This window comes from Patagioenas fasciata, chromosome 2, assembly GCF_037038585.1.
Source record: "Patagioenas fasciata isolate bPatFas1 chromosome 2, bPatFas1.hap1, whole genome shotgun sequence".
NCBI classification, from domain to species: domain Eukaryota; kingdom Metazoa; phylum Chordata; class Aves; order Columbiformes; family Columbidae; genus Patagioenas; species Patagioenas fasciata.
In genome coordinates, this window is record NC_092521.1 from 123,569,796 (window position 1) to 123,586,777 (window position 16,982).

The following is a 16,982-nucleotide window of genomic DNA, read 5'->3' on the forward strand; positions in this document are numbered from 1 at the left end:
CCATTAACCAAGAGGAAGCTGTCAATGAGTATTTGTCTCAAGACTCCTTCAACAGGCAAAGGATCTGAACCCAGTACAACCCTGTCATCTTTAACACATCAGTTACCACCATCTATGTGTGGGAGGCGCAAAAGTATTAAGGAAAACCTGGCTGCTGTTGAAGAGAATAGGAAAAATCTCATTGCCTGCATTGGACCCAGGATTTCACCTAATGCTTATGGAGCAAATTCAGCTGTGCTGGTGGACGGATGAGCATAAGTCCAGCCAAATTTGGCAGAAGAGAAGATGCTGTCTTCAAAAAGAATAAGGCTCTGTAGTCAAGAAGAAAACTTTCAAAGTTGTTTCTAGGTTGGCTTCACAGAGGCTGCACATAGCCTAATAGTGTAGGTTATGAGCGCTTTTTCCCTCATTAGTCCAGGTTTTTTTGAGTTGTTTAGTTTGAAGAATTGAGGTAATCTTTCTCAGAGGAAAAAGTTGAAATACATTACCTACAGTTTTCTGAAGAAGGCCTGACTTCTGCCAGTGAGAGGCCCACAAGAAACATTGCTTCATTTCGGTGATTTCTCACTGGAGCCCAGCTTCAGAGGAAATCTGAAATCAGGCTAAAAAATTTTATTTAAAATTTTTTGAGAAGTAGAACTGCTGGAAAGAGAAAACTGTGATGACCAGCTTAGTGAAAAAAACAAAACAAAACAAACACACACCAAAAAAAAAAAAAAAAAACCCAGAGTGAAGAATTGCATATATAGCAGGAAAGACCAGATTTCCGTACAGCTATTCTCCAGAATATAACCCAGGGTTGTGATGTGTATAAGGTAGAATTTGGCCTTGGAACATCATGACTATAGAAACAGGATAACTTGAAGTGGTTTAGCTTTTGTACTGAAGGTTTTGCATAGCTTTTCGCACACCCAAGTGGGGATAATGGGTAGGTAGTGGATACAGGCCTTCCTATAAAAAGACCTTCTTTGAAGTATTCCAAGTGGGGTACATATACTTCAGGGAGGTACAGCAGGAGGTTTATTTCATCATTAAGTAATAATAACCCTTATGAGAGACAGACTGTTCCAGAAAAATCACTTTGATGATCAAGTAAATTTTTGCCTGAGTTTTTTTTTCACCTTCTCTGTTTGGCTTTTGGGAGCCTTTCTTCTTTTTTTTTTTTTTTTTTTTTTTTTAATGTTGTCACTGATCCTAGAGAAAGAACCAAATAAGAGTTTCTGTTTGTAGTCTTTTGCTACCTCATGCCTCCTGTAGCTTGGAGTGATTCTAGAAGTAGAGCAAGTCACATTTGCCTCAAGAATTTGTTTCTTTTTGGAGATAGCAGATGTCACATAAACTCTTACTTAAAAATTATTGTGGTGTTATTTTAGTAAGAGTTGAGTGGTAAAAACTTTATAGCTGACTGGGCTGTAATTTATTATATTCAAGTCCAAAAATAGTGGACTTCAAATTTAATAAATAAGTTTAATAATAACAAAAATGCAGAATCTAGTTGGAGGCCTGTAGCTAGTGATGATCCGCAGGGGTCACTACTTGGTCCAGTCTTGTTTAACCTGTTCATCAATGACCTAGATGAAGGGACAAATTGTGCCCTCAGCAAGTTTGCTGATGATACAAAACTGGGAGGAGTGGTTGATTACAGCAGAAAGCTGTGCTGCCGTTCAGTGAGATCTGGACAGGCTGGAGGACTGGGCAGAGGAGAACCTGCTGAAGGTCAACAAATGCAAGTGTAGGGTCCCACACCTGAGGAGAAATAACCCCAGGCACCAGTACAGGTTTAGGGTTGACCTTCTGGAAAGCAGCATTGCAGAGAAGGACCTGGGAGTTCTGGTGAACAGCGGGTTGACCATGAGCCAGCAATATGCCCTTGTGGCCAAGAAGGCCAGTGGTGTCCTGGGGTACATTAGAGTGCGACCAGCAGATCAAGGGAGGTTGTCCTCCCCTTCTAGTCTGCCCTAATGAGGCTGCATCTGGAGTACTCTGTCCAGTTCTGGGATCCCCAGTTTAAGAAGGATGAGGAATTACTGGAAGGAGTCCAGTGGAGAACAACAAAGATGACTGGGGTCTGGAGCACCTTTCTTATGAAGAGAGAGAGCTGAGTCTGTTCAGCCTGTAGAAGAAAAGACTGAGAGGGGAATCTCATCAATGTTTATAAATATCTCAAGGGTGGGTGTCAAGAGGGTGGGACCAGACTCCTTTCAGTGGTGTCCAACAATAGGATGAGGGACAACGGGGAAGATGGAAACATGGGAGGTTCAATCTGAATATGAGGAGGAACTTCTTTACTTTGAGGGTGCCAGAGCACTGGAACAGGCTGCCCAGAGAGGCTGTGGAATGTCCTTCCCTGGAGACATTCAAAACCCTCCTGGACACATTCCTGTGCGATCTGCTCTGGGTGAACCTGCTTTAGCAGGCGGGTTGGACTAGATGATCTCCAGAGGTCCCTTCCAACCCCAACCATTCTGTGATTCTGTGATAAGCATTCTCCTTCTTACCTAGCCACAAGGTACCTTGCTTCACAGAAATGCAAGGAAAAACCACCCAAGACGGTTTCTGTTCAGAACTTAAACCAGTCTTGTTCACTGCTATTGCCCTAAAACCTACCTAGGGACTACAGGTATTTGATAGACAAAGGTGATTCCTTGAAAGGTATCCCTTCTACTCCTTATTGAGTGTCTGAGGATAGTTACTGAAGTAACAGCACACAGAGGAATCTCCTTTTTAACACAATGTATGAACTGGGATCTCACCTGCATTAGAGCCAGGTCAGACTGAGGAGCCGCCTATTCAAGGGCCTACTCTGGCTGCTCAAGGCTGCTGCCCTTCTGGCTGTTGGGCTTTTCTGCTAACACAGAGCAGCTGGAGAGTGGACCAAGGATTTGGTCTTCTCTCCCACCCAAGCCAGTGTCTTTTTATTGCAAGTTAGTGAAGTGTTTTAAGTTAAGTAAGCTCTTACATTGCCAGGAGGGCTATCTGATGCTGTACGTCTCCAGCTAGGTGGCAAGATAGTACCTGCACAAGCCATACTAACTTTTCATAATTGGACTTTGAGCGTAAGCAGAACTGGAGAAACTCAGGCTGGAAAGACTGGGAATTTTCTAGTTTTTGCTGACTTTGTGCTTGCTGTAGTGTCTGCAGCTGGGGGAGACTTAAATGGATTATTTTCGATAAGTACATTTCCATGGTCTGTCTGTCAGCCACCTCCAGATAGGATTTAGTCATGAGATTCACTACCAGTCTTTTATAAACTAACCTTAGGAGCAGGCTTTTGGCTGGTTCGTAAATCGGAAGGTTGAGTCACAAGTCACTCCATTACCCCTGCTGGATATAGTAGTTTTCTCATTGTGACAAAGTAATGGGAAAATCTACTTGAAGCATTTCCCTCAAGGTGTACAGGGAAAATAATCTCAGTACCTACAGACACCCACACACAAACACGTACTTACAGTAGTCAGTCTTTTCTCTTAAGTAGTTCTCCTTGTGGTTAAAGCTAGAATGGCTGGTGAGCATAGAAAAAATTTTATGACAATTAGCCAAAAATTTGGTCAGCGAGAACACAGTCCGACTCTCCTAATGAGACTTGGAACACCACTTTCTTGTCTTAAGTCAGATCATGGAAATTAAACTTTTTAAAAAATGTTTACGTTTGGATCATGTCATCCAGATATGAGGAAAGAATTAATTTTTGCTGTTGAATTATCAAACATGAAAACTGCCTCACTCCATGGGAGACACTGGATAGATAAATTGGTAAATTTCTTATCTAGGCACTATCACATCACAGAACATCAGTATTGGCTGGAGCTGGAGGATGGTCCAGATTATATTTTTTGTGAAATATAATTAAAATCAGAAATTGTGCAAGTTATTTTTTTTGCTTACACAGAGATAGCAAGATTAATCTCACTGTCAGCCTCTGGGAAGCATTAGGAAATTCAGCCAAAGAAGCCTGTGCTGTTGTAGCTCCAGTGCAAATGCAATTTTTCTTACATGCTGCTCGGAAGTTCTATTTCTATTGAGAATGTTGTCAAAATCTACACGTGGTGAAAAAACTGAGCAGAAGTTAAACCAGGGAAAAATTCTATCTGCATCAACCTGAGACATCTTTTTCTTTTCAAAATGGACTTTTCTCTCTCCTTTCTCCAGTGAAAAGTTAAATTTCAACCTGAAAGGAAATCTTTTGTGGCATTTACAAGAAAAGCTGAAGGAATGAAGATGTGGATACCTAGAAGGGATCCACCAATGTCTTCTTAACTGAATCTACTGGTTAACTCTGTCAGGCATATCACCTTTCCTTGAGAAGGCTTGAAGCAGTCTTCCCTCCCCCAGCAGTCAGCAGGTATTTTGGGGAGGGAGGAAAGACCATGCACAGGTAGATGTTCTTCATCATTACAGTCAGTGCTATTCCATCACCATGCAGCATTAGATACAAGTTCTTATTCCCTGCATTTGAGCTTGTGACCAATAGGTAAGAAACTGAATTCTTTCATCAGTAATCTGAACACTGATTTACCAGAGTTTAAAATAAAGCATATGGAAAGCCTCCTTAAATTAATGAGACTTAATAGAGTGTAGGTATACTGTTAATCATCTGCTTAAGCAACCTGTAACAGTACAGACCCAAAGAAAGGATTAAGGTTTGCTTGAGAATAAAAGATGATTTACAGAGGATTTAATTTGAAAAGCACATAGAGCCATCTTAAAAAAAATAAGGGGGGGGGTGCAAAAAAAAGCACACAACTTTAAAGTGTTTCATGGGGCGATAATTCTTTGATCATTACCTCTGGTCTTTAACTGATTATGGATTATTTCCAAAGATCCTTCCCTGCTTATTTCATCTGTCTGATTGAGTTTTTGTAAAAGCTTCTAGACTCCAGTATTTATATATTTCATAAATACTTTTCAGATACAGCTGAAATGCAGAATCATTACTTTGTACAACATGTTTTTCAGAGAGTAACAATTAATTTCTATGGCCATATGTGAAACTCTGAAAAAAAAAATGGAGTCATAATGGATGTGCTTGCGGGAACCCCGTTTCTCCCTTAGCTCTAATTGTGCAAATGGCACTGAGATAATACTGTAATTGTTGTGTTTTCCATGAAGCCAAGATGAAGATTAAAGTACCATCTGGCTTTCTGAAAGCTAAAGTTAGGAAACCTCTAGCTTGAAAGAAACAAGCAGCTGGAACCCTGTTGGGTGGACATTTGAAATGTAATTTAACTTCGCCCATCTCCAGTAAAAATTCTAACCACAAATCAGCACTCAGAGCTTCTCCTTCTTCATAAGAGCCAGCACCCTAACAGGAGGTTTTCAAAGTATCGTTGTCTGGAGATGTCTGATAACCTTGGTTCTGTTCTTGTATTTATGTTCCAATAGAGTTTAAAGACAGAACTTGAAAAGTAAATGTTTGGAAAACATCACGATAAGAGGTTTTTTTCTTTGTGAAATAGCCATTTTTTCAAAAACATTTCTGAAAAGTTGCCAGCATTACTAAAACTAGACTTTTCACATTTATATCCATTTTGCTAAGACATTGTAACAAATGTTTTTACTTAGTGTTACTTTTAGGATCTTAAATCATTTTCACAATAATTATTGAAAAATAAATCTTTTGAAGGTCTATGAAACAGAAACGGTTTCAGGGTTTTTTTGTAAATTAAATTATTTTTTCTTAGATTTTTTGTTGTTGTTGTTACCAGCTCATCTAAAGATTGCAGTTGATAATAATCAGAGAGTGATTAGTATGAAGATTTCATCATAAAGAACTCACCAGGGCTGTTAGTGATGAAAATACTGTGTCTAGTTTTGTTTTAGGCAACATTACCACTACCAGAACCAGAAACCCACTCTTGTTTGATTAGTCTTGTATAAAATTTAGCCTATCAACAAACACATACAGGAACTTCTTCCCTTTCACTCTGCCCTCCACCCACCTCAGTGTCAAAGCTGCTAAAAAGGATCTCCAAGTCTTTGAGCAAATTATTTTCACTTTTTGATCTGGAGATCTTTCTTTTGTCTGGGATCCCTGTATAAAAAAGTAAGCAAAATTGCAGATGATTGGGTGGAAGAGTAACAGAGGGCTCAAGAGCCAGGTCTTTGCCTGACCAGTGAACCGTTTCCACAGATTAAAACCTGTAGCAATAAGAGATATGCTTGTACTTCGTGTCTACGGGCAGTCCTTTGTACCTCTGCTGCACACCTATATGGATCAGAGAAATTCTCCTTGCATTGAACCACATCTCTTCCTGGGGCTAAGTGGAACAGCATTAAAAGTTCAAAATAAAGCAAGAGTCATTAAAAAAAAATAAATAAAAAACCTACATGGTAATGTGGGTGGTGGTATACTGCCTGGAGGAATACTGGGTATTAATTTAGTGAAATCACCAGCTGTGTTGCTTCTACAAAGGCAAATAAGGTGCCTGAGCACTTAATGGCATAAAAAATTCAGGTAACTCGCTTAGATGTAGAGATCAAATACCTTACTAGCTGTGCTTCAAGTCAGTGGACCTCACATGGACAAGCATTTGTGTGGAAGAGGCTGTTTTTCAACTCAAACCTGTGTTGGGAGGGTTTCAGGTGATGAACATCCATTGAGGCTGACTTTGTGGTGAGTTAAGCTGGTTTAGATAGTCTTGCCCTGAAAGTTTTTTTTGTCCATTTGCTCTCACTCAAAGAATTCAATTTCCCCATATAGAGTCTTTTCCCCTACCTTCAAAGTGAATTTACAAACCACTGTTTTGGATGTCCAGTGAAAAGTGATTGGCCACAGTGCTCTCATACCAGGTTTGACTGGATTACTTCAGGCTGCTTAGAAAGCATAGTTGATGGACATGGAAGTCTGTTTCAATAAAATGCTTTTCTGGAAATGTTTAACACTCAATACCCAGTTGAGATCCAGTGATTCAGTTCCCTGCTGGGTGAACTCAAAGAGCTCCTTTCGACCAACCAAACTTCCAATGGCTTGAGGACCCTCTGAGGAGCAAACCTCATTCTTCCTCTTGTGTTGTGTGACCAACAGTGCTGGGTTAAGAGCATTGAGCTTGGTGGAAACAAAGTGGCTTGATAAAGCCACTGTTGTTAAGCCTGGTAGCCCACTATTGCTGCCCCACCACCTCCAGTTAAGTGTCATTCCTGCCTTTCTCAGCAGGGAGCTCCTCCAATACTCCCGCCGATCCAGTCTTCACTCCATGCCCATGCACAAACCTAGAAGACTTTGGCCTTCAAGAGAGAGTCAAAATTATCCTCAAAGCCATCTGACAGCCAAATGTCAATGCACTCCTCATGTGACAGTGCAGATGGCTTTCACACATTTCTGCTTTCCAAAATTAAGAAAAAATGATGTTTGGTAGCAGGACATTTTCAGCAAAGGCCTCCCAATTCTGTAAATATAAGCAAGTTTTATCTAGGGAGACCATGAGGCTGAATTTGGGATTTTGTTCTTTAAAGCTGTGAGCCCCTTTCTGGTCTTTTGGCCAGTTTTAAAATTAATACTTAGCAAAGCATATAGTAATTGCTATGTGATTCAGTCTTGGCTAGCTGAATTTTATTTAGCAATGTCTGTAAAATAAAATTCTCGCAACTCAAGCTCATTGAGATATTCCCGTTTATACATGAATTTAGGAATGACTACCAGTGGGGGTTGGTTTGAATAGTTACTGTTCAGCAACACTAGAAAACAGCCAAGATAAGGGCACCAAACACTTATGTGTTTTAATTCAAAGGCATTTCAGAAAATGACCTCTATAACTCTTGTCTCACCTTCATTGGCTGTAGAAATGAGAATGGAAACATTTGCCCATGGCAACTAGTGTTTTGAATATTAATTTAAATTTGTAAAGCACTTCAATGAGGTCAGTTACTCTTAATTCAGGACACCATTTGAGTATGAACATGCAAATACAAATAATCCTGTATTTTTACACCTAGCAAAAAGATGCCGTCAAGGAATCCTTTCTTTCTAAAATGCATGAACTTTACTTAATCAGACAACTCCATAACTCACAGCTGTCAGTAGCAACCTATGTTGAAATTCTACTTGTAATTTTATTTTGATCTGGACAAGAATAAGTTTTTAATATGTCTTGTGATTTCCTTCTAGGCAAAAAAACTTCACCCAGTGCATATCATAATTTCTCCTGTAGTATTTTGCAATGAAACCTGTTTTGTATCTGAAGAAAAAATGTGTTCTTTTGTTCTCTTCCCCTTTCTCTCCCCAGTGCATAGTTTGGGACTGGGATTCCAATGGAAAGCATGACTTCATTGGGGAATTTAGCTCAACTTTCAAGGAAATGCGAGGAGCTATGGAAGGAAGACAGGTAAGTGGAAACCACTCAAGTGATCTCAATAGCTAAGCTTTGCAAGGCAGTGTTCCTCAGACAATCCTGTACTAGAGCAAGTGACATTGTCTCATTATCTCTAGAAAGTTTGGTTGCTGTGTTGATCCCTCCTGTACGTTTTACTGTTATCTGGACATGATAGTCTGAAAACAAAAAAATCAGCCTTTTCTGTACTTCCATGCCTGAAATACTTAGTCTTTGTCTAGTTCACATTCTGAAGACGTTTCTTTCTGCTAAGATTAATTTCCTTTGAGCCCACCCATGTGGTTTCTATGAGGTGCTGTTATGGCAAAGCAGGTACATAGTCTGGGTACTCAAAGCATTTATCTACTGGTCTAAAGGCCTTTATTGGGTGAGGGTCATTCTTCATCTTTCTCCATTTCTAATGTGCTGCGTTCATTGCTGCCAGCTCTAACTTGAACCCATCATGATGAAACTAATCAGTTTCCTAAATATCTCATGAATTACAGTCCTAAGGGAAAATGAAATTGTTAGCCTATTAATAATTTCAGTTCTTTATGTCAACCTGATCTTTTCAAATCAAAGTTGATGGTAATTATTGCATCTGGTAAATGATTTGGCATATCTAATTCCAGCAATTTTCATTTTCTATTATTACTTCTAAAGGTGTTAGTTTTGATAAATTATCTGAGGAGGAGTTAAAAATGTTGACTTTGTAATCTGCTGCTAATTTCTATTCACTTCTTCATGGGTGATCTCAAAACCAAACACAAATGCCTAATAAGCTTGATTTGGGCTTTTCATTAAGTTTCTGTTCAGAATGTGTTAATAGAAAGCTAGAAGCTTCAGGAGGTGCTTAATAAATGGTAAGCAGTTAGGCTGTTCCATGGGTCAAGTGTTTATGATTCTTCTAGCTAACTTCTGGCGATGTTGTTAGAATAAGCTAGAGTTTAGCAAATCTTGCTCATGTGTGTAAAATGCTGTTGATATATATCAGTCATGTATTAACCTACTATATATAATGTCTAAACAAAACCTGAGTGTAAACACAACCCTGTTTTGTTCTCTCAAAGTCGAATTAGGTCAGAGGATCAGGATCCACTTACAATAAAATGGGCTGAATTTTTTGCAGTTTTTACAGCGCTTACATGAACCAGTACCTGCCAAAACTTAAACCAAACTGAATTTGAGTGGAAGTAAAACCTACCTAAAGAGGTAAACAAATTCTAGAGTGAGCAGTAGTAGCAAGGCTAGTGATGGGACAACACTTCAGTTTCGTATACAAATAACTGTGGCTGAGAAAGGGACTGTGAGATAGTGGTAAACAGTAGTTATTTCCAATGTAAACATCTTCAAAAGAGCATCACAGTCCTTCCCAAACAGAGAGCTTGGTGGCTAATACAAGAGACTTGCAGTCCAGTGTGCCAGGAATGGCTGTGAAAGATAAACTATATATTCTTCAGTGTGCTCTTTTCATCCCCAGCTAGCAGAAAAAATGGTTACTCTTTCAAGGGAATAAGAAGTTAGTACAGGCATTTGTCAATTCTTGTTCTAGGTTGACACTGCCAAATCAGAGTGCCATCCAGAAATGTTTTATTGTTGTACAATGTTTTAAGTGGCTAAACTTTGTCTTGCTAAGGGCCTACAACTTGCCATTCAGCTGCCTTTAGCCTATAACTTTGCAATTTTCCTGTCACTTCAAAAGTGCAGCTTTTCTCCTCCACACATCTGAGCTGTTGAGGCATTACTTCTCTTTTGTTGCTCTCCTTCTGTTGTTGCTGTGCAGTTACTCTGTGAGCTCGTACCTGCAAAACCCAATGCTGTTGTTATAGCCAGTTCTCATGGGACACAATTACCACCAGTGTGAGAATCAGTCCTTCTCCCCCTCCTCCTTTCTAATCATTGTTTCTTAGCCTATTCTAAGGGAAAACAAAATGTAGTGGATAATATAGTAGGTAATACTCATTTAAGTGGCTGATAAATATCACCCTAAAAATATACATGCACATGCTAGACAGCTCTTGCACCTGATGAAAGCAGGCTTCGGTGAGCACTAATAACACGATAGGCAAGAACGAAGCAGTACAGATTTTGAGCAGATCCTGGTGAAAACAATATAGCTATTATGGAAAAAGTAATTGTGGGACAGTCACATGTGAGGTGGGCCTGTGTGGGGGAGAGAGAGGTCACCTGTGTCGGAGACCATGTCACTTGACACTTGGCTAGAGCCAGAGAGCAATTTTCCTTGTCTCTTTTTCTCTTCCTCTGTTCCTCCCTCCCTCATCCTCTGTCCTTTTTCTCTGTTTTCTGGAAACAGCTGTTGATGCTAAAGGCAATATATGCCATTAGCTGTGGACCCCATAAATACATCTTAGTGCATAGCTCATCTCAACATCCTTTGTGCAACATTAAATAATATTAATAACATTTGACAGTTTTTTCTTTAGTTTTGTTCTCCCCGAAGAAAAAGCAAGTACAATGAAGTGTTTACTCTGAATAAAGGATGTTTAGTAAAACTTGAGGTAATGGCAGAGGCGGAGGAAGGCGTTTTGCCTTCACATGGATTTCTTGGTAGGTATGTCTAGAGAAAGCCACATCAGAGAAATGCAGTTATACATGGGTGAGGAGATGAGTAGGTCAGACATAGTCCTTTGTTCCTAAAAGAGACTCTTTCATAGCCTCAGACCAGAAAATGTTCTGTTTTCCATGTAGTACTTACTCCTTTCAGTCAGAAGAATAAAACTGCTAGATACATCCTTCAGCCCGTGGCATTAAGCATTCTTTCACATAGCATCACAACAGTGAGTATCGAAGATGAGGACCAAAACCTGAAATTTCATCTCAGGTGCTGTGGAAGCCAGGGTAAGGAGGAGAACTCATGTCCAACATCCCTGTATGAGTTGCTAAGGAGAAGGGAGACACGGTAAAACTTTTTATTCTGGCTGTATTTTCTTTTGCACAGTAGACTTTATGACCAGTTACAGTACATTACTGTAGTTCTGTCAAAAGATAATCAAAACACCCTAGTGATTGTCAACCACAAGGTTTTTCACTCTCCCAAGGAACTGGAGAGAACATTTTCATTGATGGGGGACCCAGGAACTCTTCTTGAGTACCAGCAGCAAATCTGTGCCAATGGCACAGCTCTCCCTCTGCACATCAGCAGCATCTGTATTAGTTGGTATCAGCTTCACAGGTTGTCAGAAAAGCATTAAGCAATAAGGATGGGAGAAGTTTGTGCCAGTGAGTAGGAGGAACTGTGTCATCTGTGAACTGCTAGTACTTCCCACTATTTGATCAGCTCACCTCATCTTTGAGGAGTTGACAAGGATCTTGAAGTTGCCTTTTAATTGTACATAGTTTATCCTCCAGAAAGCACTGAGTATTCTGACCCATACTTCAACCTCCTCCTCTTGGCTACAAGATATGTTTATCTTGTAGCCAATCTATCAACTGCTACAGAACCACTTAGGATGGTCAGAATGGGTAGATGCCGTGCTTCTAAGCCTGTTTCAGTTCCATCCCTGGGCTGGGTACTGATTATCTGAAGTTTTGAGTTCCAGCCTCTGATCAGACGAGCTTATAGTTGCCTGGCTGGCTTGCCTCCACTATGAGATTTCTTGGGAATTTGTGTTTGAGACTAGGCATCATTTAGATAAATGTTGTGAATCTAACACTGACAGCGTACTAGTGATTGAACCAGTCATGTGTGAAGGAAAGAGAGAAGATTCCTTCTCTGAATGATTCATCACCTGTTTTGATCAGGAATGGTGTGAATAGTTTATGAATTTCCTTTCTAAATGTGGGAGGTCCTGGGTGAGATTCATGAGTCTTGAATTATGACTCCTTCAGAGTGACAGTTGCTTCTCCATGACTGAAATGACTGAATTCTGGGACAGCTGGTTGGTCTTTGGTTGGTGGTACAGGTGGAATTAATTCATGCTGTTTAAGAAGACATCCTGATCATAGACAACCTCAGGATAATAGCTTGATGTGTATTTCTGTTCCCTAACTACCTTGTCAGAGACTGTTATATTCCAACACCTAGCCTGTTTTCACACTGACCACAGATAAAAAATGGCACAAAGGCCTCTTGTTGTTCAAATGCATGTCTGAAGTAGGCATTTCTAAACCTTCTGTGTAACATTTCTCACCATTCCAAAATTCATCATTTACTCCTTCACCATAACCTTGACACAAGAAAACACAGTAAGAACAAGTCTGTCCCTGCTTGTGACAGGGTTTTCTTTTTAGTGAATGCTGATAAATATTTTGAGGTTATTGTATGCTTAGGACTTGCCTCATATATACATATATACATATATATAAAATATTTATATAAATGTGTGTGTATATTGGCAGTTTTATAAGGTTTTACTAATATTAATCTATCAAACCTTTTAAAACAAGATTAGAAAAGCTTGATAAAAGTTTAAAGACTGGTAAAGCTTTTCACAGTTGAAAGAAGAAATTCTCTACTAATGAGAAAAAAAGATACAACTTTTTTTTTAAATTGAAGCAATAAAACCAGAGGGATTTTGGGGAAAAGAAGTCATAGAAACATAAACCACCTGGATCCTCCTGCAGCATGGGATTTACATAAAGGAAAATCTGTTACTGTATTACATAAAAACGGACACGTGTGTACGCGCGCACACACACACACACACACACACACACACACACACATACACACAAGGGAAGCGAGGGGAAGAAACCTTACTGTATTTACCACCTCCACTGACATCTCCACAAGTTGGGAGTGTTATTAGGAGAGGTAGGGAGGGCTGTTGATGTGCATAAGATTGGATGGGGTCCTGATGGCATGCAAGTTGGGTTCCCCAATTTGTCAAGATATTTGACTATGATCTTAAATTAGGGCCTTTGCATTAGGTAGCTCTTGAGATAACTGAGCGTGGATGAGACCTTGAAGCATTTGGTAGTTGGCCAAGGAGTTTATTGACACCAGTGGGCAATTCCATGTCTAGTTTTATCAGGAGACAGGCAAGTTCATCCAGGACTGTCTGCAACATCAGCAGCTGCTGTTGGCCCCAGAGAGGGCAACAGAGGCCTCAGAAGAGGATGCAGCTATGTCCAGTACCTACCACATCTGTGTGATTAGGCAACATGTGAGGCTGGGGCCTTGGCTGAGGAAACAAGAAATGCTTTGGTTTTCACTTCCTTCCCTAGGTGCAAGTTTCCAGAGGAAACTTCTGATAGTAATTAAAAGCAGCCCTTCTCCCATGGTGCATGCCTTTCTGGGACAGAAGGAGAAAAAGAAAATCTATCCTGTCCTCTTGCCTAAAGGGATGACAGGAATAAACTAGCCTCTCAGGCAGGAGGAGCTGCCATTCGCTTAAAGTGACTTGCTTTTCTTGGGTCATCAGAAAGAGATAATGCAGGATATAATGCTGCCTGCTATTGATCGGGTTTTTTCAGCCGGTCCATTAGACTGTGATGGCTCCTTTGTCATTTACAAACTATGCAATTTGTTGCAGCATCTGTACATGAAGAAACAAGAGAGAAACAACAGAACTACAGGGGAAGCAAGAGAACATAATAACCCAAGTTTTGCCATAGGTCTCCAGCCCTTTCCTCACAGGATTATCTGATATCCTGGTGTGCAAGCACAGTGTCCCAGAGAACGCAGCTGCTCTGTAGCATGATTTCTCTTGCCTTAGCATACATGAAACTCTCCTGATATCTTCATTTCTTTCTCTGAATAGCTTGCACTATTAGTAGCCACATACTATTCAAATTTCATTTCTGCAATGGTTGCCTGCACTTAGTCACCTCCACTTCTCTTGGGTGGTTGCACCATTTGCTCATCTCTTCTGAAGGTTTGGTCAAAGAAGGGGTAAGGAAATTTGGGAAGGCAGCGTCCTTCACTGCAGAGAGTAGCATCTCCCATTCAGGGACCTGTGTCTCCTCATTACAGCAGCTAGAGGATTAGGGCCTTACAAATGTCAGCATTAGTTTGCTGACTTTCATAGAAGAATAACAGGATGGAGGGTTTTTTAAGTTCAGAAATTCTCCACACAGTGGCTTAAATTTGGGGGTATGAAAGAAACACCAAAGCAGGATAGTCTGGGGGTTGGTTACAAATATTTGCAACAGTACTTATGCTAACAGGAAATAGTTAAAACCAGGTTGCTTTCTGTTTCAGATTCACTGTGTTGTTTGACAGGGAGAGTTGCAAAGCCCAGAATTGCTAGGCATTCAGAGGGAATGCTAAGTGACTTTCAGAATGACGAATCCAGACTTCACAACGTTTATAATTGGTGTTAGATTGCAGACTCTTGCATTAGTTTCCTCTCAACTGAAAAGTTAAGTTAATGGACAAAAATTAATCAATAGAAAACAATGTCAGATACCAAATCAATACTGGGAATGTGAGAACAGACTGAAAGCTGAGGTTGGCCTCACAATGTAAGCAAAATATTTGAAATTGTTTCTCATTGTTACTTACCTGCTTAGAGCTGTATTCTGAACTCTTCCCTTTAAAAGAGATGGAGAAATGACAAGGTACGTATAGGGAATTTCCTTCAAATGATGCTTGTCACATCTTCAGCTCAAACTGTGGCAATTGCCAAGGTCAGACCTAAATCTTAGCGGGTAAGTGAAGACTGAGAGTTTCATGTAAAACAGTCTTATTGTTTTCTTAAGCCTACCTATGAATTAGGAAAGGACTTCTCTCTCCTCTCCTATTCCCTTCTTTATACTATCATCTCAACTGATTTGATAGGTGCAAAATTGTTCTTTCTTTTTTCCTACTTTCTGTTTTCCTACTAACTTTTGTTTTATTATCCACATCAGCCAATGATATGTTAGTGACTTGCACATGGAATGTTTTAATAAGCTTTAGATAGTTGTGGAGAATCGTTATCTGTACATCGCAAAATGCATTGCAAAGGTAGGTGAACATTCCTCATTGCATTTTACAGTTAGCACAGAGAAGCTGAGAGGCTGGCCACAGGGACAGATTTTTCTCCCCTGAAATAGTGTTTTATGCCACTTTGGTCCTTATATTGTGTAAACTTCTTCCAGAAAATCAATTACTTGAACATAATGTTTATCAGGCTTAAATAATCATTTTCCCAAGGAGAGGAATTATGTGCATAGTGTATGAGTTCATATGGGTCAGGCCTTGTTTAAACATGCTCACTGAAATGTGTGTTGGAGGATGATAAAATTCAGGAAGCGCACCTTAGACCTTCAGGAGAAGGCAATGAGGTCTTTCCAGTGCAGTTCAGTGTCAAAGGGAGGAACAGAAATCCTGACTGCTATTTTTTCTCCCTGTTCAATATATTACAGTTTCTTCATATTATACAGACAGCACAATTTCTCTGTAGAAATGCTTCCGATAAAGTATAGAGACAACTGTATGGTAAACCATTTTGCCAGACAGCAACGTATCAAGATACAAGTGGAAAGTGCCTTTGCCTTGCTGTCAGATGACTTCCCAAATACAAGCTTATTGTGCTCTGGTGTTATGTCACAGAGTGCTCTCTTTAAGAGAAGGGCTTTTGTTTTTTAAGCCCAATTGCTGCTCTTAAGTGGAGAAAAAATGTTCATGGAGGATTTCCCCTGAACGTGTGGACCTGTGGCTGCCTGTCTTCTCAGCTGGAAAATTCGTTTCACAACACAAATAATTGAGCTGTAGGCTAACTGGGAGAGCAAGCAGATGTGCTTCCTGCAGTTGAAACATTTTTTTGTCTTTTCCCATTCTTCGTTCTGTCACCTGTCTGCAGTAACACTGATGAAAGTACTTCTCTCCTGTGCAGAAAAGGTCTCATATTGCTCCAAAACCATATATTTTGCCTTCCCTTTTTTGACATTTGACAAAAGCTCTAAGTTTGAAATACTTCATAGACATCCAAATAATTGCTGTTAGGCAGTGGTTTGAAGCTAAACCAAATTGTGGGGGCTGTTTATAAGGTAAAAATGATCTTACATGCTCAAACACTTTGCTCAGACAGACCCTGTATGAAGGCCTTCACTATAGACAAATATTGTAACACTTAAGACAGGTTTGTTTCATTTGAAAATGTCATAATAGGGATTTTTAAATAATAGACCATCATTGTTCCCTTTGGAGATATATTTTTTATGTTACCCAACATAACATTAGCAGCTCACATGTTTTCTCCCAGCACTTGCAAACAGCACCCTGAAAGAAAATAGCAATGTTCTTAACCATATTTAATAAGACATTACCTATACAAACCTGGATTTACAAATGCCAATAGATATTTATGTGTACAAACATAGATTTTAGTCCTGCAATAAGAGGCATGAATAACACAGTCATTAGACATCAGGGTCTGACAGCTTGGCCTTATCAATCTGCCTGAAAACAGAGGAAAGCAGAAATCCGTAACACTCTGGGAGATATTATGAAGGGAACAAGACAAAATATTTCAGTAACAAAGCAGAATTATTTTGCTTTAAAATTCACTATTTTTAAATAAAAATAATCAGAATATTTTCAGAAAGGCAGTTTAATATATTCCTAGGGATAATTTTCAAATTTATCAGTAATAAGTTAACTGCATCTTGGTGTAATTTTTTAGTGATTACCTTAACTTTTAGTTTTGGTATCAGACTTAAAGAGAAAGCTATTGCTGTCTTTCAAGAGAGAGTGAGATGTTCTCTGATCAGAATTTCTCTACTTAAGAG

At 39.6% G+C, this 16,982-nt stretch overlaps 1 protein-coding gene across 5 annotated transcripts in view; it reads left to right on the plus strand.

Annotated features, from left to right (window-relative positions):
- Positions 1-16,982, plus strand: part of CPNE4 (copine 4) — a 262,981-nt gene that overhangs the window by 191,361 nt on the left and 54,638 nt on the right. For all 5 annotated transcript variants that reach the window (XM_065832287.2, XM_071804887.1, XM_071804888.1 and 2 more), the window contains one exon: positions 8,223-8,321. In XM_065832287.2, the coding sequence (XP_065688359.1) occupies positions 8,223-8,321 (99 nt within the window). The remainder of the gene's footprint in view (positions 1-8,222; positions 8,322-16,982) is intronic.